Source organism: Denticeps clupeoides, chromosome 2 (genome assembly GCF_900700375.1).
Source record: "Denticeps clupeoides chromosome 2, fDenClu1.1, whole genome shotgun sequence".
NCBI classification, from domain to species: Eukaryota; Metazoa; Chordata; class Actinopteri; order Clupeiformes; family Denticipitidae; genus Denticeps; species Denticeps clupeoides.
Window position 1 is genome coordinate 36,278,764 of NC_041708.1, and position 19,173 is coordinate 36,297,936.

General features: G+C 42.2%; 3 protein-coding genes across 3 annotated transcripts; 2 read left to right on the plus strand and 1 right to left on the minus strand.

Annotated features, from left to right (window-relative positions):
• Nucleotides 1–1,934: 1,934 nt before the first annotated feature.
• Nucleotides 1,935–4,813, minus strand: LOC114778231 (erythrocyte band 7 integral membrane protein). Its single transcript, XM_028967099.1, has 7 exons — nt 4,656–4,813; nt 4,463–4,566; nt 4,210–4,279; nt 3,954–4,036; nt 3,155–3,358; nt 2,931–3,065; nt 1,935–2,281 (listed from the first exon to the last, which is right to left on the minus strand). The coding sequence occupies exons 1-7, from the start codon at nt 4,708–4,710 to the stop codon at nt 2,093–2,095; spliced, it is 840 nt and encodes a 279-aa protein (XP_028822932.1). The 5' UTR covers nt 4,711–4,813; the 3' UTR covers nt 1,935–2,092.
• Nucleotides 4,814–5,756: 943 nt separating this feature from the next.
• abcc13 (ATP-binding cassette, sub-family C (CFTR/MRP), member 13) lies at nt 5,757–16,491 on the plus strand. Its single transcript, XM_028966350.1, has 22 exons — nt 5,757–6,417; nt 6,613–6,751; nt 6,846–7,018; nt 7,094–7,271; nt 7,984–8,232; nt 8,351–8,416; nt 8,835–8,972; nt 9,375–9,521; nt 9,939–10,023; nt 10,313–10,361; nt 10,794–10,851; nt 11,221–11,440; nt 11,531–11,685; nt 11,858–12,043; nt 12,845–13,044; nt 13,211–13,337; nt 13,427–13,528; nt 13,637–13,780; nt 14,210–14,368; nt 15,461–15,627; nt 15,837–16,031; nt 16,203–16,491. Exons 1-22 carry the CDS (start codon nt 6,299–6,301, stop codon nt 16,231–16,233), a joined length of 3,087 nt encoding a protein of 1,028 aa, XP_028822183.1. The 5' UTR covers nt 5,757–6,298; the 3' UTR covers nt 16,234–16,491.
• A 1,565-nt stretch (nt 16,492–18,056) lies between these two features.
• On the plus strand, nt 18,057–19,124 carry lyz (lysozyme). The gene is made up of 4 exons (XM_028970559.1): nt 18,057–18,248; nt 18,410–18,565; nt 18,659–18,734; nt 18,920–19,124. Exons 1-4 carry the CDS (start codon nt 18,113–18,115, stop codon nt 18,984–18,986), a joined length of 435 nt encoding a protein of 144 aa, XP_028826392.1. The 5' UTR covers nt 18,057–18,112; the 3' UTR covers nt 18,987–19,124.
• The last annotated feature ends 49 nt before the right edge of the window (nt 19,125–19,173 follow it).

Genomic DNA, 19,173 nt, shown 5'->3' on the forward strand with positions numbered 1-19,173 from the left:
CGCCCCTCTCCCCCTCATTTGGCTGCATGTCCCGGGGAAATCCCATTGTGAGACTGGCTAGAATTCTGTGATTCTGCACCACAGCTGAGTTTCGGAAAGAGAATTCAGATACAGTATTAGGGAACCACTCAAAAATTAATAATAGGGGACCTTTAAGATTGTGTCTTATTTTGTCAGATCCCGCTACCAGACAGAACTCACCTTTGGTTATTTTTGCCTGCTGTAGGTTGCAGGATAGGCGCACTGCGGAATCCGTTTATCCCTCCCCCGGTGTTCAGTCAAGAAATGGGATGACCGAACCTGCTGATGAGCAGCTGGCTTGAATGAAGTCGGACTCAGGATATCCTTTTACATTAAGATGCTTAACTTCTCACACTTCAGAGATTATGTAAAGCTTATGTAAATAAATACAGGTTGGGCGCTGGTTCTCCAAGGTCCAGCTGGGAAACTCTGACAGCATGTGACTGTGACCAGGACCTTTAAATCCGGAGAGGCAAAGAGGTCAGGTACGGGTGAGCCTCAGACTGCTCCTTTCCAAATGACATAGTAAGCATTTATGGATAATTTGTTAATAAGTGATTATTCCATTTGGTGTTCCATAAAATGTTAGGGTGGTAGTAGCCTAGTGGGTAACACACTCGCCTATGAACCAGAAGACCCAGGTTCAAAAACCCACTTACTACCATTGTGTCCCTGAGCAAGACACTTAACCCTGAATTGCTCCAGGGGGGGACTGTCCCTGTAACTACTGATTGTAAGTCGCTCTGGATAAGGGCGTCTGATAAATGCCGTAAATGTAAATGATGTAAATGTTTTTAATGGATGTGCTGAGATAAGTTAAGTTTATATATATATTAGTTCCATTACTGCAGCATTGGCGGTGCATGTCTTGAATTGTTAGAGAAATTGGAGGATTTAATCTAAATTTGCTCATGTTATGTGAGTCCTGCAGGCTTTGCTGATTCCACATGGAGATCTGGGAGACAGATTACTGTTACTATTCTCTGTCCTCTTATAACCTCAATGAAATGTAGCAGATCCAATTACACAGTATCCCTTGTTCAGCATTCTAGTTCAGCAGGTCATGAATAAGTGTGACCTGTAGCTGTGGACATAATTTAATATTGCAGATTGCAGGGCACATCTCCAGACACTAGTCACCATTCATGTTTTTTCAGATGCCCGTCCCTTTGTCACCCCAGGCACAATCGGTGCTGTTTTCTAAAGGACAGCGGTTTTCATCTAGTCTGATTCATATACATAGAATACATAGAATATGTTTTTATGATAATTGGGTGGTAGTGGCCTAGTGGGTAACACACACACCTATGAACCAGAAGACCCAGGTTCAAATCTCACTTACTACCATTGTGTCCCTGAGCAAGACACTTAACCCTGACTTGCTCCAGGGGGGGACTGTCCCTGTAACTACTAATTGTAATTCGCTCTGGATAAGGGTGTACACACCCACGCATATACTGTATGTGTATATACACACACACACACACACACACACACACACACACACACACACACACATATATATAAATATATATATGTGTGTGTGTGTGTGTGTGTGTGTGTGTGTGTGTATGTATATGTATATGTATAAACCCATTTTAAATATGGTCTTATTTTAAGAGTCTAAAGAGTTTGGGTTTTAAAAAATAATTAGAGCATAATAACTAAAAGCTGCATGCCTGATAGATATCGGATTGACTCTGAGAAATGGTAGTATTTGAGCTTTTTCATACTATGAAATATTACATTTTTCCCTCTCTGGATCAGCAGGGGATGTAAATCTGTCCTAGACTAGCCTCTACTGCTCCTGTTGGCAGCTACTTTTGTGGTTTGTGTCACAGCACCTACTTGGCCAAACCACTGAACGTTAAATAAAGATACAAAGGATCTTGGAACAGACAGAAACGCAGAAGGTGGCTCAATAATATTTATAAATTTGACACAATTTTAGATTTCACAGCATGCAATCTGCATGAAGATTGTATTGTATGTATGAATTTATGTCAGTAAAATATAATAAATATACATTCATTATATGCACTTAATGACAGTGCTGCAAAGTTAATCCTGGTTATTTCTTCAAGAATGTGGCCATGAGGTCCACTGGAATGGGGAAGACCACGGTGGAGTTCTTCTCACTTGCGATCTCCGACAGCGTCTGCAGGTACCGCAGTTGTAGGGCGGCTGGAGACTCGGACATCACAAGTGCTGCCTCCTTCAAGGCACGGGATGCATTCATCTCCCCCTCTGCTGTGATCACCTGTTAGAGAGCCCTTAGAGTTCAGGCATGACCATGCACTTATACTCACCTAAATGCAAATCACTAATTTCACAATTAATTTTATTATAAAAAAAACAGGGGATGCCATAAGGCTGAGGCCCACAGTCACAGACATGTAAAAATGAACTGGCTCAGGACGAGAAGCCAGAGGATGCAGTACACTGGCCAGCACAAGCATGTTGTGTTTGCTGTAGACATGATTAGCCTGAATGATCCCTCTGGAACCTCTTGACCAATAATGGCGCATGGTATGTGCAGGCGTGAGGGGGCTTCCTTCCAGTGTCCACCAATCAGAAAAGCTTCCACCTTTGAGAAACGCCATGGAAAGCTGCAAAGCTGATTGGATCAGACTTGGCAGTAACTTCAGGAAAGCCTTTTTGTCACTAGTGTTGTTTGTCTACCACATTCACACACTTGTTCACTGTGACCATAGTGACAACCAAATTGCCAAATTGTTGGCCTTTTCCATAGAAATATTATTTAATAGAATTTATTATTAGACCTGCACATTCAGTAGTTGTTATAGTCTATAGAAATATGTATTTATCCTGGAAATCTTTGTTGAGTGATATGACATTCACTGTTAACATATCCTGTAACTAGGAAATTTAAATAATTTTTTTGTCACCTTGGCTCGTGCCTCTCTGGTGGCCTCGGCCTCAGCAGCCATGGCCCTCTGTAAACTCTGGGGAAGCTTGACATCCTTCAGCTCCACTCGCTCCACCTTTATTCCCCAGTGCTGAGAGGCTTCATAGAGGATATCCTGTGACGGTGACCTTTGTTGATCTCACAATTCTAAAAACTCAAGCATACTGACTAAACAAATTACTTCAAGGTGCCATTTTCCCTCACCTCCATTTGGTCAGCCATCTTTTCACGGTCAGTTAAAATCTCCGTCAAGTTCCTCGTACCCAGCATGTTCCTTAAAGTCGTCTGTGCTATCATCTGCGTGGCCCGGTTGGCATCCTCCACTTTGGTTATGGACACCGTGGGGTTAAAGACACGATAGTACACCACTCCATCCACCATGATGGTCACCGAGTCTTTGGTCAGCACCTGAAGGAAGGTCCTTTTAAAGCACAGGTAGCATTTTCCTGAAACAAGCTAAAAAGCTTGTACCATATATGGACATATATGGTACACTGACATGTAGTTTCCACCAGAGGGCAAACTTTCGGTCTGAGAAAATTAGGTTCTGAGTCTACAGCAGGAACACTTGTCCATGTTTTAATGTAATATGTATTCACCCTAGCTAATATGTAAAGCAGTAGATTGAATTTAAGATACACATTTCAGTGAAATGACAGAGGAAAGACAGCCCTCTGAGTCCAGTTCCCAAACGCTACTCTGCCACCAGATCAAGATTAAATATGTTCAGTCAGTGAAAAAGAGCCACAGAACCTTGTAAATGTCAAAAAAATGTTTGCAAATCTCATGAAAAATCAATAATGAATTATCTTTTTTCATCCTTTTTGCCCTCTCTCAACAGAGCTAATATTTCAACAATGTCTCAATTTCAATGTTCCAGATTTTTTTAATGTTCAATTATGAATACAACTCAGGAACTGTATTAAAAACGGAATTAAAGATTAGACAATAACATTGACAGGTGAATAGACGTTTTGTTATTTTGTCCGTAATAAATACTCACCTCCTGGGGAGGTATGCTAAAAGAGATCGTTCTCATATCAACTTTTCGGAAAGTGTCCACACATGGGATGATCCAAAAAATACCTGTAAAAATGAATAATTTTATATCACTCTTATTTAACAGCCATTTAATCCCTTAATTGAAGAAAATACATATCACCCTACTGTTGTAAAAGCATTGTAATCACTGTTATATGAATTTAATGCATATAACAGTATAGAACAGTTATGTATAGAAATAAAATAAGAGCAGTCACCAGGTCCCTTTGCACCGCCCAAGATTCGTCCTAAGCGGAAGATTACTGCTCTCTCATACTCCTGCACAATCTGTTCAAACGATAAATACAAATATAAGTATAATTTCACCATCCACATGAATAAGTATATTCACTCAAATTTGATGCGTTGAAACCCTCCCAGCACCTTTTCATGTGCGCAAAGTGTAGTAAAGACTAGAAAAGATTAAAAAACAATCAGTTACATTTGTTGTAATCTTAGATCCATTTGTACCTTCAGGCAGATCCATATGCTGAGGGGGAATGTAGCAATGATGAGGAGAATTGACACAAAGGTGAGGATCGCCCCGCAGAATCCAGAGCCCATGGACTTGTCCTCTATATTTAAAAAAATTAAAAAATCCATTAACAGAGACCCAACAAACACTTTTTATAAGGAACCTTCTGTGGGTGAGACACAGATCTACCTGGCTTGGCTGCATCATCACCACCTACATCTACACCAACACTGTTACGAGACATTAGCTGGACTCTGTCGACTGAGCGGCCGGGTCCAAAGGAATGATTCAGTCTCGGATTCGCTCCGGTCTTAAGCCAAGTGTGAAGAGTTACACAATGCCCAACGAGCTGTTCTTTCACACGTGTAGTAACAAGGGACGCCTGTTGCGTCACATTGCCTGGCAACAGACTGTTGTTCACCTGGGCATGTTGACTTCAGACCTCACCCTCCATTTGTTTCTGTAGACACTGGAAAATTAAGGCATGTAACCACTATACAATCGCAGTCTTTAATGACATTTGTTAATAAACTGTGTTTAATAATCGTTTATATTAAATGGCTGCGTAGGCTGATACTTTTTCAGATGGGCTTGTCTATTTTAATCCAAACCCCAAGTGTTTTATTTTCCCTGTAGGATTCTCAAAGAGGCTTATCCCAGTATTATTACCCTGTTTCTTCCCCCATCATATTCCACAAAAGAGCAAATGCGAGGGCTGAGGGCCGCTGTCACTTAATCACTTTTAAATCTTCTGCCCTTGTGTGGGGCTGCGCTCACACCACCACCTCCTTGAGGAATTCCCTGAGTTTTTAAGAAACAACATGTGGGATGGTCAGCTGGGGCTAAGACCCAATTATTGTCAATTATTCATTTAGGCACCATGAAATATTCATCTGAAACGCCCATTTAAACTTTATTTGTGCAGCCTGTACAGTACCTGAAAGGCATTGAGTTTCAGCACCAGCAATCTAGTTTCCCCCAACAATATTATCCCTTCTTAACTTATAGAGATGAAGGTCTCCAGTCATCCAGCTCTCCTTCTCTTCTTCCTCTCTCAGTAGAGTTTCACCCATAATAAAAATAAGAAATGCTCAATACACTCTGAAACGTGCAGTATTGTACCATTTATGGGATTTTAAACATATCCATAGGTTGCAAATTGTTGTATTATTTTATTATTCATTTTATTATTTTATTTAAAGACTATATGAGACGTGATCATTGTCGATGCCAGTCAAATAAGTTTTCCTGTCATTTAGCCCATGTATAGGAAGGCATAGTTTTATTAAGTGACGTGTGATTGTTTTTATGGACCATAAAAATGCTTTTATTTTCAGCAGCTTGTTAAAATCTGTCTGCATGTACGTGTGTTTAGACGATGGGCGACGGACGGCGCATGGGCGGTTATTAATTTGACAGCCAATAAACACGGACCCCGCCAACGACCCCGCCCCCTCCTGCCGAGCGCTTCTCCCATTGGACGGCGTCTTACGAAGCGACCCGGGGGCGGAGAGCAGAGCAGGAGCCGCTATTGTCTGTTCTCTCCTCGGTCCGGCTGGCCCTGGATTATTTCAGCGGACATGTGCTGCTCAGGGCGTCAGGTGAGTGCATCTCTGGAGCAGAAGTTCTGGAGCTACGTTAATAACCGTTATTCATGTTCATTCAACGGCGAGTAAAAGTTGAATTAAAGATACCAACATAAGAGCATGTGCAATTGAGTTATATTTTACAGGAATTATTAATGATGGACACTGATTAGATTTGATGGTTCTCGTGAGAAATGGATGGAATAATTTAAATCGAATAAAATAATTAGACGAGCGTTCAAATTTATGTACAAGTTTAAAACAGTTATTTACATCTTGATGCAAAGAGTTGTGTCACATGTTCTGTCTTCCCCGGAGATGGAAGCCTTCTTCTTGAGCCGGATCACATACTGGTGGTTTAAGAGGTATGCTTCTATTCACATTTTATCTGACCTCGTGTGACCTTACTTTGACCCTTTCTATTGCTATAGTCACCACTGTCTGTGGCAGTGTATGCAATGTTAATTGTAGTCCAAGTAGTGTTTTATTACAGATCTCATTTGTATCACAAATCTAATTTGCCGGTTGCCCATTAGATGCCTTGTTTGTATTTCCTTTAGAGTGGTGATGGTAGGCCAGAGAAGGCCCCTTCAGCTGGAAGATCTGTCTCCAGTAAGTCAGCAAGACTCTGTCCAAAATGTGTGCTGTACCTTTGAGGAACACTGGAAGAACCAGTTGGATGCTAGGTGGAATGAAATGGTAACGTACACAGGAACATGCATTTCAGTGCTTTGTCTGCTGATGCTCTCTGTGGCTCATTTTTTTCTTTCTTTTGCCGCGTTCACCTCCCCAGCAAAAATCCAGCTATGGCACCAGCGCGGTGGTGCATTTATTTTCTGCACCCTTCAGATCAGGTTTGTCCCTGCTGCATGCCCTCTGGCTGACCTTCCTGCGTGCCCTGCTGCAGGTGACCCTGCTGAGGCTCCTGACTGACCTCTCGGGCCTCCTGATACCCCTGGTTCTCAGGTAAGGTCATGGCACCCATCACCCATGAACCCTGGGAAATTGAGCTGTGAGTGCATCACTATGTCTTTACTGCAGGTGCGTGATCCTCTTCAGCGAGAATCAGCCTGAATTTGACTGGGCTGAGCGCACATACGCCCTGGTGCTGCTGGGGACTGTGGTTAGCCGGTCCCTTGTGGAGCAGCAGTTTGAGAAGCACAGCAGGATGACTGCAGCTAAAGTCCAGACTGCCCTCACCAGTACATTACACAGGAAAGTAAGTAAATGGAGCACTGAATTGAAAAAAAACTGAATTGAACTTTATGTTTAAGAAAGAAAAAACAAGGAATTTGACTTGGTGGAATAAAATATTTAAAAGCTTTTTAAATATTTCCAAAACTGGACTTTTTTTAGAAAATAAAAAATCTAACAAACATTAAAACAATTAATGCCACTCATTTATAATTTAAAATAATAAAAGATATGGAAACATGATTACATAATGTATTCTGTGGGGGTTTATATATGCATTTTATATACATTGGTAGGATGAATTATCTGGCTCTTTACATAAACATAACTCCTCCTGAAAATGCATCCCTACCTGTGTTTTTATAAGCCTTTACTTAAGCAAACATATAAATCTATTTCTTATTGCAAGTTAAATGTGAACATGGCTCCATAGATGTGGGTGCTGTAATATACATATTATCAAATTAGGGTGTGAGGTGTGTGTCTTAGTGAATAATGTGAATAAGTGAATAATGAGCGATGAGGACTGGAGAGCAGATGGGACTTCCTGTGTGATTAGTCGGGATGTGTCCCCGGGGAGGAGGGGCCAGGCAGTGCTGGTTGTGGGTGTGGTGGAATGGAGGCGTTGTTTACTCCATTAATTAGATGTAAAATGTGTAAACTGCTCTTTTTTTGTCACATGCCATTTTATCATCTCTACCTTTCCACATGTTCCCTTCATCCACCGTCCATCCGAGGCTTTGTCTCTGTCCAGCAGCTCCCGGCACAACCTCTGCCCTGGTGCGGCGTGCCTGTCAGCGGACGTAAAGAGGGTGGCAGGTCTGGTGGTGATGCTGCCGCAGCTCCTCTCCTCTCCCCTGCGCGTGGCGCTGTGCGTGTGGCTCCTCTGGAGAGAGCTGGGCCCGGCGGCGCTGGTGGGGGTGGCCATGCTGCTGTTCCTAATTCCGGCCGGTGCTGCCGCGGAGCGCCGGGTCAGTGAGTTACAGGTCTGTGTATGGTGACAGGTGACACCATAAGACAAGGACCAATGCACTCAATGTAGTGGTCTCCTGGATGGTTTTTTGTAAAGTGTAGCAATGCTTAAGATTTTTTTTCTCCCCCCAGAAGAGCAAGACAACGTTTAGGAAGAAGAGAGGAGCTCTTCTGAGCGAGATGGTGACGGAAATGAAGGTTAACCTTATAAACCTGCTCCAAACTTCTTTCCACCATATATCTTTTTGTGTTGTTTTATTTCTAATAGTCATTTTTAGGATTTTGCTTAAGGAGATCCTTTATTTTTTAATCCTTACATTCATGTTAGACGGTACATAGCGAAACGAAACAACGTTTCTCCGGAACCTGGTGCTACATGTAACATTTGAACGATTAGAAAAAGTTACACACTGACATAAAGTGCAAACAGGGGACACAGAGTAGCATTTAACTAAAAACATGTGGACAACAATGAGACAGACAGTGCTGAACTAGTGAAATGAATAATAATGAATACAGTGTAAATACTGCTGTGCAAAATGGAACACTGCAATAATAAATAAAATTACCCAATATAACAGAGGTAGTGTGTGTGTGTGTGCGTGCGTGTGTTCAGATGCTGAAACAGCTGGTCTGGGAGGGCTGGTTCCAGCACAGGGTCACTGTGTCCCGGGAGAGGGAGCTGGAGACACTAAGAATCCTGGGATACCTGACAGCCTTTTCTATGCTTAATGACATCTGTGTGCCCTTCTTGGTAAGTACATCCACACAAATAAATAAATCTGGCTTTTTAATAAATAGTCGATTGTAGATTGTATTTCAGGATTTGGAATTCAAGTGCCCTCTTTATGACCCCAGTGGCAAATGAGTTGAATGGAAATGTTTAAAACGAAACCTCTAGAGTACTAAAAAGCTGTGGATTTTAGTTTAATCCCGATAAAGGTTCATAGCTCAGCAGCGCCCCTCATGTCTCTGCAGTCAGCTAATGCAATCCAGCCTAGACCAGAGCTGTGTTGGAAAGTTAATCAATGAATGGGCTACAATGAAATTGTTTTATACAACCAGTCTACATTTTACAATTTACACAAAATCATAACTGGTTGAGGTTATGGCTGAGATGGTGACTGGTAAAGGGTGAAATTTTTTTCGGATGCAGGTTTGCCTCTCCAGCTTTGGCGCTTTTGTCCTGATGGATGATGGCCATGTGCTCACATCTGCTCAGGTCTTCACAACCATCTATCTACATCGACTGCTCCGCCCCCTGCTGCTGGACATCCCCAACCTTTCTCCTCTGCTGACTCAGGTGGTATTCCAAGAAAATTGTACCATTTTTAACCCACAGCTAATGAACTGTTTCTGATTGGCAGGACATCTGACACTTATGGGTTATTTGTAGTTGGTATGACACTTTAACAAAATAACAGTTTAGAACTCAAGCCATTAGAATTTGCATATGTGTATTCAGGTTAAAATTTTCAATGATATCACGAAAACGCATTTGTGTGCATGCAGGCACAAACGTAGATACATAAGTAGATACATTCATACACAAGTTCTTGCAGACTTGATGCATATATGAATGTAATTGCATTATAATTGTGCTTGTGTCACTTGTTCTGAAATTGAACCACTGGTTGCTAGTAAATTTGATTGTTGGGGGTTTTCCCATTGGTGTAACAATGCATAATGCTTACTCTGTTTGTGCTTCTCCATCACATAGGCCAAGAACTCCCTCTGTCGTCTGGAACTGTACCTCCTGACTGAATGTCCCACTCCAGACTGCTGTCATGAGACCTTCACACAAGGTAGTGTGAGTAGAATTAATGAAAATGAAACTTGAAGAGACATGTTCTAGCCATTTGTTTGTGTAAGAGTAGGATGATTTTAAGTTCAGCCAAAAGTACCACAATAAAGTTAGGTCATGATCAAGTTAGGCCATAGCCATTACAGAACAGTGCCAGATGCCCTAATCTGAATTCATCCTGTCTGTTATGTCTACTGCATTTATCTGAGCGCTAATCTTCAACTTCAAAAGCATTATGCACCGCATCATTGATTAATGCAATTTTTTCTGTCGTGTGTATATATATTTAGACAACACTGAAGAGATGTTTACCTGCAGCCACATAGAGAATTTTAGCAGGTGAGTGTGAAGCTGCTTGATATAAAGTCAAATTAAACTGAACTAAATCTGCTGTGGTCAGCAGATTATTTTACATGATCACTGGGACATGGTTTATCTGGCTGCTATCGCTGACATGTAACCTTGTGAGAAGACACAGACATCCTATCCAGCATAAGCCTCAATATTTGATGGGACAGAGGGCGTGGTGGTGCCCTGTGCACGACAGGAGTTGCCCTGGGAACAGGCAATCCCAAATGATAGTGGTTTTAATCCTAGAAAAAAAACTTAATAACACTGAGGGCATTATCCCTGAATTTGACCTTTGATTTTGACCTCATACTTCACTGAGAGTCGTAATATCCCTGTGTTAGATGTAAACATAACTGTATATGCAGCAATAAAAACAACAGTAGCCATAACACATGTTTTATTTCAACTATTCCTGGTTAGGAACAGTGATGTGCATTTCAGTGAAATGGAAGTGAAGATGGAGCCCCCAACCCCTACTGTGAGTGTGAATGATGGACAAGTCTCAAATAAATCACATTTAGCTATTATACCTTATATTTTAGATTTATGTTAATATACAATTCTAATTCAAAATTAAAAGTGCTAAATTTAATCATGATTTTTATATTATTTTTATTATTTCTATATAAAAAAAATTAAGGTGTAGAAACATGTGATTTTTCTGACTGATATTTCTGTTTTTTCTTTTGGCAATTATTCAGTTACATCTAAATGTTTATTAGTTGTTACTAACATACAGCTTGTTATTAGAAGTAGAAGTGCATTAATATGCATTAATTACTAGGACAGTTTTCCATAGACTGTAAAACCAAAGCATGTGAAGTGTGAAGTTTGATGTTTTGAGCAGGGAAGCTGGATGGATGTCAGACTGTATCTCCAGACATTCGGCTGCTGCTGGGCTCTACTGTGCCTGGCCGCCCAGCTGGGCCTTGTTCTGGTGGCCCTTGGCCAGGATGCACTTCTGGGCCTGTGGACCAGTGATGCCAAGGAAGTGCAGAGTCTGGAGGACTGGAAGGAACTCAGGAACTCCCGTCTGTCTTTTTATGCCCTGCTTGGCCTCATCCAGGGTAGAATAATTTTCGCAATCATGTCTTTTTCCTGCTGAATATGCTAATTTTGCCACCATTCTGTTTAATGTGTACGTGTGTTCGTGTTAGCTTTGCTTGTATGCACTGCTGCGAAATGTGTGACCAAAGGGTCACTCAGGGCATCGGAGAGGCTCCACTCTGAGCTGCTGTCCAATGTGCTCCACCTTCCCCTCACGTTCTTCCAGACGTCTCCACCTGAGCAGGTTCTTCACAGCTTCACTCAGGTGAGAGGGAACTGACCCCTCATTCACTTGTCTACTGTTTCTTAGCTGAAAACTTTATTGTCAACTTCATGAAAACTGTCATAAATAGTACACAGCATTGTAAAAATACCATAACAGCATTAAATGCATACATTATGTTAATTGGTGCATATTTATGTTTCTTTTCTTTCAGGACATGTCTGTGGTGGATGAACAGGTCTCTAAGTGCCTATGCTTATGGCTGAATTCCCTGCTTGAGACATCTGCTGCATGTCTGCTCATCTCCTTCATCAGCCCTATATTCATACTGGTTGCTTCTCCTGTAGTTGCTCTTCTTGTTATGCTCCAGGTTCTTAGTTTTTTTTGGTTTGTTTCACCCGTTTTCCAAATTTAGTTTTGTTCTAAATCTCACTTTCAGTGCTGGTCTATGAAACAGCTTTTCACATTGTCACAAAACGGTCACACCATAAACATCTGAGAAACTGCAGTGTCACTCTGCACTGGGTGAGAAGTAAACAGGGGACACCTGGATATAGGTGTCTACAAAAAGTCTGTGTAGGCAGCATGTATCATTAAAGGACATTAGGGACAACAAGATGCAGGGAACATTGGACCAAGAATGTATATGTCGTGGTGGCGCCCTCTGGTGGCTTTGTGGTGCCAGATTGTCATAGAAACAATGGGTAAAGTCACACTGATGAAGCCCGTCTGTGCCATCTATCTGATTGGCCCAGGCATAGTGTGGGCCTTGAAGTTAATATCTGTTAATAACAAAATATGAAATCTGTGATAAAATGTACACTGCTTGAAATTAACAAAAAATGACACCAGTGCCTTGTGCCTTGCACACTGTACTCAAATGGATCCTCATCCAAAGTATTTCACCCTCAAATTCAGCGCCACATATTTAACTTGTGTTTAATTCACAGTGAGGTAGTAATCACGTGGATGAAATGTTGGATGTAGAATTCTGATGTTGAGTGGTAATACATGGCGTGATGTGATTGTATGTGAGTGACAACTGACTGGTCTTCCCATGTGCAAACAGAGGGAGCATTATACATGATACATGAAACAATTCCATGAAATGTTCTGGAGAGGGATCTTCACTTGTACTTTATGTTTTTTTCTGTAAACCTAGACTCCTGTTGTTTCTGTCTCTCTGTGTCTCATCACATAGTCCCAGAGTGCACCTGTCTCAAGGCAGATTAAAGATTTGGAGGCCAGCGCACGTTGCTCTGTCACATTGCTGCTCCGTGAGTCGCTGTGTGCCGATGTCGCTACTGCAGCCTTCAGTCTCCAGCAGTGCTCACCAAGTCGCTGCCACAGGGCTCTGCATGGACAGCTGCTGACCCAGTACAACCACATCATCATGGACAGGTCAGAGAGCACCATCTGGAGATTTAAAGCTCCAGACATGTATGAAGATAACGTTTTATTCATGTAATCTTCATATAAACATTTAAATATTAAATATTAAATATAGCATGCAGTAGTTTCAGTGTTGTTGACCTGGGGTGAAAAATACATGGTGATGACTGTGCAGATGGGTGGCTCTCCGGATAGATGGGCTCGCTGCAATTCTGGTTTTCATGGTCACTTTTATCCTGCTGGTGAACTTGGACACTGCAGACCCTGGAATTGTGGGTTTTGCACTCATGCACGCTCTTAATGTGAGTTGAAGCTTATTTTTTTAAATGCGACCATAATTTTTTTGTTTTAAGTGTGGATAATTATGCAGTACTGCTTCTGGTGGTACCAGGTTAGAGACAACCTACATAAATATATGGAGGCATCCTGTGGGCTCCAGGACTGTGCACGGACACTGAAGAGAATTGCTGAGTACACAGTCATGAAGAAAGAGGTATTTTGAATTTGAATGTGTATATAAAGTTTACATATTTTGTTGGGTGAACGAGTGATTAAACTCACCATGTAGATTAACAGCTAGATTTCTTTTCTATTACCCCAGGCCTCCTGGGTTCAGCCTAACAGCGCCCCCAATGGTTGGCCTGAGCATGGCCAGATCGAGTTCAGGGACTACCGAGCCGATGACAGCAAAGCCACGTTGGTCGCATTCAGAGGACTCTCCTTCTCTACACAGAGCAGAGAGAAGGTAGAAAATAGAAACAACATGTTTTTATATTCTGATTAAATTGCATGAGAAATAACTATTAATTTAACATTCTCAGGTATCCAGCCAAAACAATTCTCCCTGAAACCTAAAATCTGTAAAAGTTATAAAAGCTACTAGCACTCATTTAATTTGTTTATTTTCTCATTCATTCCATCAGTGTTATTATGATTTATTTTATAATTATATTTATTTAGGGAAAAAGGTAAAAGGTATTTCCATAAGTGGAAGTAATGTATTGCAGTTTTTTTAAATAAAGATATTTGGCAAGATACTAAAACATTTTGAATATATAGTTGATTTACGTTTCAACTGCAAATGTTTATTGGTAATTGTTATTATTTTGTAGTGAAATGAATCATATTGTTTGTGCATTTTATATACCTACTGCATTTTATAACTGTTTCTTAGGTGATTGTGCTTGTCAGCGAGTGGGCGCAGGCTGAGGCATTGGTGGGCTTCCTGTTCCGGACACTAGAGGGCACTAGTGGGCTGCTGCTTCTAGACAGGGTGGATGTCTCCACGCTGGGACTGCATGAGCTACGGTGCCAAATGAACATTGTTCCGCAGGTGAGGAGGATGAGTGATTTGACAAGTATAAAGCTGAGAAGCATGAAGCAACATGTATCCATTGAAAATGTCTCTGTATGAAGTACATTTTGTGTAGCATCAGTCCAGTCATGAAGAATGCACAAAGATCAGCATCTAAACCACCTGATAAGGAAATGTTGCCAGCCCCCAGACCCCCAAAACCAAACAGATTTAACCCAGGTTTAACCTTGAGCATTGTGCATTATACTACCATGCAGTAATGTCATTGAAGGAGTGTGCATGGTCTGCAGGAATCCTTATAAAGGACATGTCATATTAACGTCTACATGAATGCAGGGCCCAAGATTTTTAAAGAACCTTGTCCGGAGCATCACCTCCACAGTGCCATAGTGCACAGTGCATACTGCTGCTGTCTTTTCCATTTCAACAGTGCACATGGTTCACCAAACCTCATCACACACGGTTCCGTGATGCATGACATGGTCATGGTCATGGGTCAGCATGGGCATTGTGACCAGAACGTGTAGGTTAGCCTTTGGTCCCCAAATACATCAATAATTGTCCTTCCTTAGACCACTGTTGTCAAAGCCACTTAGATCCTTACACTTGATCCTTTTTCTTGCTTCCAACACTTCTGCCCAATACCTCCAAGCCTCAAGGGTGGTAGTAGTCTAGTGGGTAAAACACTTGCTTATGAACCAGGAGACCAAGGTTCAAATCCCACTTACTACCACTGCGTCCCTGAGCAAGACACTTAACCCTGAGTGTCTCCAGGGGGGGGACTGTCCCTGTAACTACTGGATAAGGGCATCTGATAAATGCTGTAAATGTAAATGTAATGTCAACAGGTACAACTGCAACCAGATAATTATTGTTAAGCACTTCAGCTGTTAAAGATTTTAACTGGATTGTTCAGAATGTAACTGTGGTGTGAACGTCTTCTGATGACCCGAGAAGAAGATGAGATTTGTTTACACTGGTAATTTGCATGTGGGGTGTGGTGGAATGTGCTGGTGTGTTCAGGCACATTACTAACATTTGTCCAAAGGGTGTGGCCAGCCACAGCACATCTCTAATTAGCTGCTTTGATTGACACCCGATGCCTTGCAGGTTCCTGTGCTGTTCTCAGGATCTTTGAGGGCCAACTTGGATCCTGCGGCAAGACTGTCAGATGCGCAGGTGTGGCAAGCACTGGAACTTTGCCACCTAAAGGAGTGTGTTCAGCAGCTCCCAGGCCAGCTGCTCCACCTGCTACAGAAAGGCAAAGACAGTCTGAGGTAAACTCCTGTGTGCCGGAGAGCTGATTGGTTAATAGAGACTCAGTGGTTCGTAAAAGAAAACACACCACACACCATAACAATATTACTGACCGTGCAGTTATAGCTGACCTGGATGGAATTTATTACTACACATAATATGATTTATGATATGACCTAAGTATAGATTAAGGCTGTCCAAATCACTGACTCTCTTTGTGTGAGTCCAGTATGGGACAGAGGAGGCTGCTTTGTGTGGCCCGGGCGTTGCTGAGGAAGTCCAGAGTTCTTCTGGTGGAGGAGGCCCCTTCGTCTGTGGAACCAGAGGCAGAGCACCTAGTCCAGCAGGTGATTCGCCGAGAGTTCTCCAGCTGCACGGTCCTGATCGTGACCCAGAACCCGCAGGCTGTAATAGTTTCAGACAGGTGAGATGCTCTTAGCAGCACCAGGTCATATGTCCAGTACCAATGTCAAGAGAGAATGCAGCCGTTCAGGAAGCCGAATTACAAAAGTGAAAGCTGTTGTGAAATTATGTGTGTAATCGAAATACCGTCTTGGCTGTTGACACCCTGACACTGAGAGTTTTGTCTCTGCAGAGTGCTGGTGTTGGGGCAGTGTGGAGTGTGACCTTTCTCGGAACTACCAAGGGTCATGAAGAAGAGGGTAATGGATGAAGTTCCACACTACCCTGCAGCCGGGTCAAGTTCCTGCATGATCCGTCTGAGCTCACAGTCACTGGAACAGACGACAGCTGCTCTGTCTTGGCCACAACACAGACACACCTTAAAGAATACAGTACAGTACAAAAGTCTGGACACACCTTCTCATTCAATGTGTTTTCTTTATTTTCATGACCATTTACGTTGGTAGATTCTCACTGAAGGCATCAAAACTATGAATGAACACATGTGGAGTTATGAACTTAACTAAAAAAGGTGAAATAAGTGAAAACATGTTTTATATTCTAGTTTCTTTGCTCTGATTACTGCTTTGAACACTCTTGGCATTCTCTCGATGAGCTTCAAGAGGTCGTCACCTGAAATGCTTTTCCAACAGTCTTGAAGGAGTTCCCAGAGGTGATTAGCTCATGTTGGTCCAGCTCACCCCAAACCATCTGGACTGGGTTCAGGTCCGGTGACTGTGGAGGCCAGGTCTCCACTTTTTGTTAAGTACATAACTCCACATGTGTTCATTCTTTGCTCAGTGGCAACTCAGTGGCACCTTGGCAGATCGGGATTCGAACCGGCAACCTTCTGATTACGGGGGCGCTTCCTTAACCGCTAGGCCACCACTGCCCCCTATTTTATTTATTTATTTATTTTTTCTTCACTTAAAAAAAAAAGAAAAAGAAAAAAAAAGGGGCAGTGGGGGCCTAGCGGGGGCAGTGGGGGCCTAGCGGTTAAGGAAGCGCCCCCGTAATCAGAAGGTTGCCGGTTCGAATCCCGATCTGCAAAGGTGCCACTGAGGTGCCACTGAGCAAAGCACCGTCCCCACACACTGCTCCCCGGGTGCTTGTCATGGCTGCCCACTGCTCACTCAGGGTGATGGGTTAAATGCAGAGGACAAATTTCATCATGTGCTGTGCTGCTGTGTATCACATGTGACAATCACTTCACTTCATAGTTTTGATGTCTTCAGTGAGAATCGACCAATGGTCATGAAAATAAAGAAAACACATTGAATGAGCAGGTGTACAAACGATTGGCCCATACTGTATATCAATGGAGGGCTTCTTTTGTTAAAACAGGAATATTAAAATTGCCTTTATTTATGAATCAATTTTTCAGCAACCCTCAGCTTCTGCTGCTGTAACATTTGACCTCCTGGTAAATGATTGATTCTGTGTAATATTAAAAACTAATATTGCATGTTTTGTTTTGTACTGAACTGTAATGGTTTACATTTTTAACTTTCGGAGCTTAAAATAAATAGCATTGCTTTAACACTTTATTGCTCCAAATGTATGAATGTCTAATTTGCATGTTATATATTTTGATGTTGAGCTATTACTTTTTGCTTCAGTTTACTTTACTAAAGAAGACTGCAGAGGATTAAGAAATATCCTAAGTTTCCCCATCATTCCCTCGGCTGTTTGATTTCCACAATGTCTCACAACGTTTTAGCCAACGTTGGTTTTGTAATGTGAGCCCACAGTTATTGCGAGGTTAGCGCTAATGCCATGTTTACAGACTGCAGTCGAGGTAAAGACTGGTTTAGGAAATGAAGACTGAAACATCGTTCAGACTCCCAGATAATAAGGGCTGATAAATTGGTGTCACTGAGCTGGAAAACAGCATCCATTTAATATGAAATCTCATTGTACCAAGTCTGTTGAAGGACATTACTCAACGTGTGCAACTGCTGTTGCTGTTGAAATGTCCTGTGCAGGTCCCTGTACAGGACATTGCATGCTGCAGCGCCTCTCAGGAGGTCCCTATATAAAACGTGTGATTGGAAACACCGGAGCTCCAGTGTTGAAATTCACTCCAGACCCACAGGGCCGAGGATGATGAGACTCATTCTGGTGCTGACGCTGGTGTGGCTGCCCATGTGTGCCGCCCGCCAATTCGAACGCTGTGAGGTGGCCAAGATCTTCAAGGAACAGGGTCTTGATGGTTTCGAGGGACATTCACTGGGCAACTGTACGTAACCTTATGCTGCAGATTTGACTTACTTGTTAGATTTTGACTTCGTTTCGTACCATCCTGTGAAGCACGGAGCACATTGCACATGCGTTTGTAATGTCTTAATAAACTGTGTATTTGAAGCAGACATGCATTAACATCCCTCCTGTGCCCTGCAGACATTTGCATGGCCTTCTGGGAGAGTAAGTGGAAAACAACTAAGGTGCGAGAAAGTGATGTGGGAAAAGATTACGGAATCTTCCAGATCAACAGCTTCAAGTGGTGTGACGATGGGACCCCAGGGGGGAAAAACCAGTGTAAAGTGGCCTGTGGAGGTGAGGGACCTGACATATAGTCCATATTCAGTTGCACACAGTGCTGCGTATGCTGTCTGTTCTTACTGTTCCTTCAATTTTTTTGCGGAGCAGAATTGCTGAAAGACGACCTCACTGCTTCAATCACTTGTGCAAAGACTATTGTGAAATCCGAGGGCCTGAAGTCATGGTAAGAACTTTCTAGGAATTAAATACATTTATTCACTGAGAAAATGTGTCTTTTTTTACATATCGTTTAGGATACATATTTGCAATCCCATCAAGCTGAACAGTGCTGAACTATTGAGATCCATGAATGTAGATGATTTTAACTGGCCGATAGTGCTCTCTGACTGTTCTTTGTCATGCTTGCAGGGATACTTGGGACAGCTACTGCAACGGACGTAGAATGACACGCTGGGTGAAAGGCTGTGGACTCTAGAGACTCCATCTGTCCATCAGAAATGTTATTAGTAGGACAGTATTGTATTCTATTAAAGTGTGTTTAGCCAAGCATTTTTCATGCTGCTGATAATGGTGTGTGAATGGAATTAAATCGTGCTTGTTGTTGTTATGCTCATGGAATCGTATTTATATCTGGAAAAAAAATGTGTTACAGATAATTGTTT

Excerpts from the sequence above, each read along its gene's own strand:
- abcc13 (XM_028966350.1), top strand. The coding sequence starts at position 6,299 with ATGTACAAGTTTAAAACAGTTATTTACATCTTGATGCAAAGAGTTGTG. Across the intron at positions 7,272-7,983 it reads CCAGTACATTACACAGGAAA|GCTTTGTCTCTGTCCAGCAG; the intron begins GTAAGTAAATGG and ends CGTCCATCCGAG. Across the intron at positions 15,628-15,836 it reads AAAGGCAAAGACAGTCTGAG|TATGGGACAGAGGAGGCTGC; the intron begins GTAAACTCCTGT and ends GTGTGAGTCCAG.
- lyz (XM_028970559.1), top strand. The coding sequence starts at position 18,113 with ATGATGAGACTCATTCTGGTGCTGACGCTGGTGTGGCTGCCCATGTGT. Across the intron at positions 18,566-18,658 it reads GTGTAAAGTGGCCTGTGGAG|AATTGCTGAAAGACGACCTC; the intron begins GTGAGGGACCTG and ends TTTGCGGAGCAG. Across the intron at positions 18,735-18,919 it reads TCCGAGGGCCTGAAGTCATG|GGATACTTGGGACAGCTACT; the intron begins GTAAGAACTTTC and ends TCATGCTTGCAG.
- LOC114778231 (XM_028967099.1), bottom strand. The coding sequence starts at position 4,710 with ATGTCTCGTAACAGTGTTGGTGTAGATGTAGGTGGTGATGATGCAGCC. Across the intron at positions 4,567-4,655 it reads TGATGATGCAGCCAAGCCAG|AGGACAAGTCCATGGGCTCT; the intron begins GTAGATCTGTGT and ends TTTTAAATATAG. Across the intron at positions 3,066-3,154 it reads AGATGGCTGACCAAATGGAG|GATATCCTCTATGAAGCCTC; the intron begins GTGAGGGAAAAT and ends TCACCGTCACAG.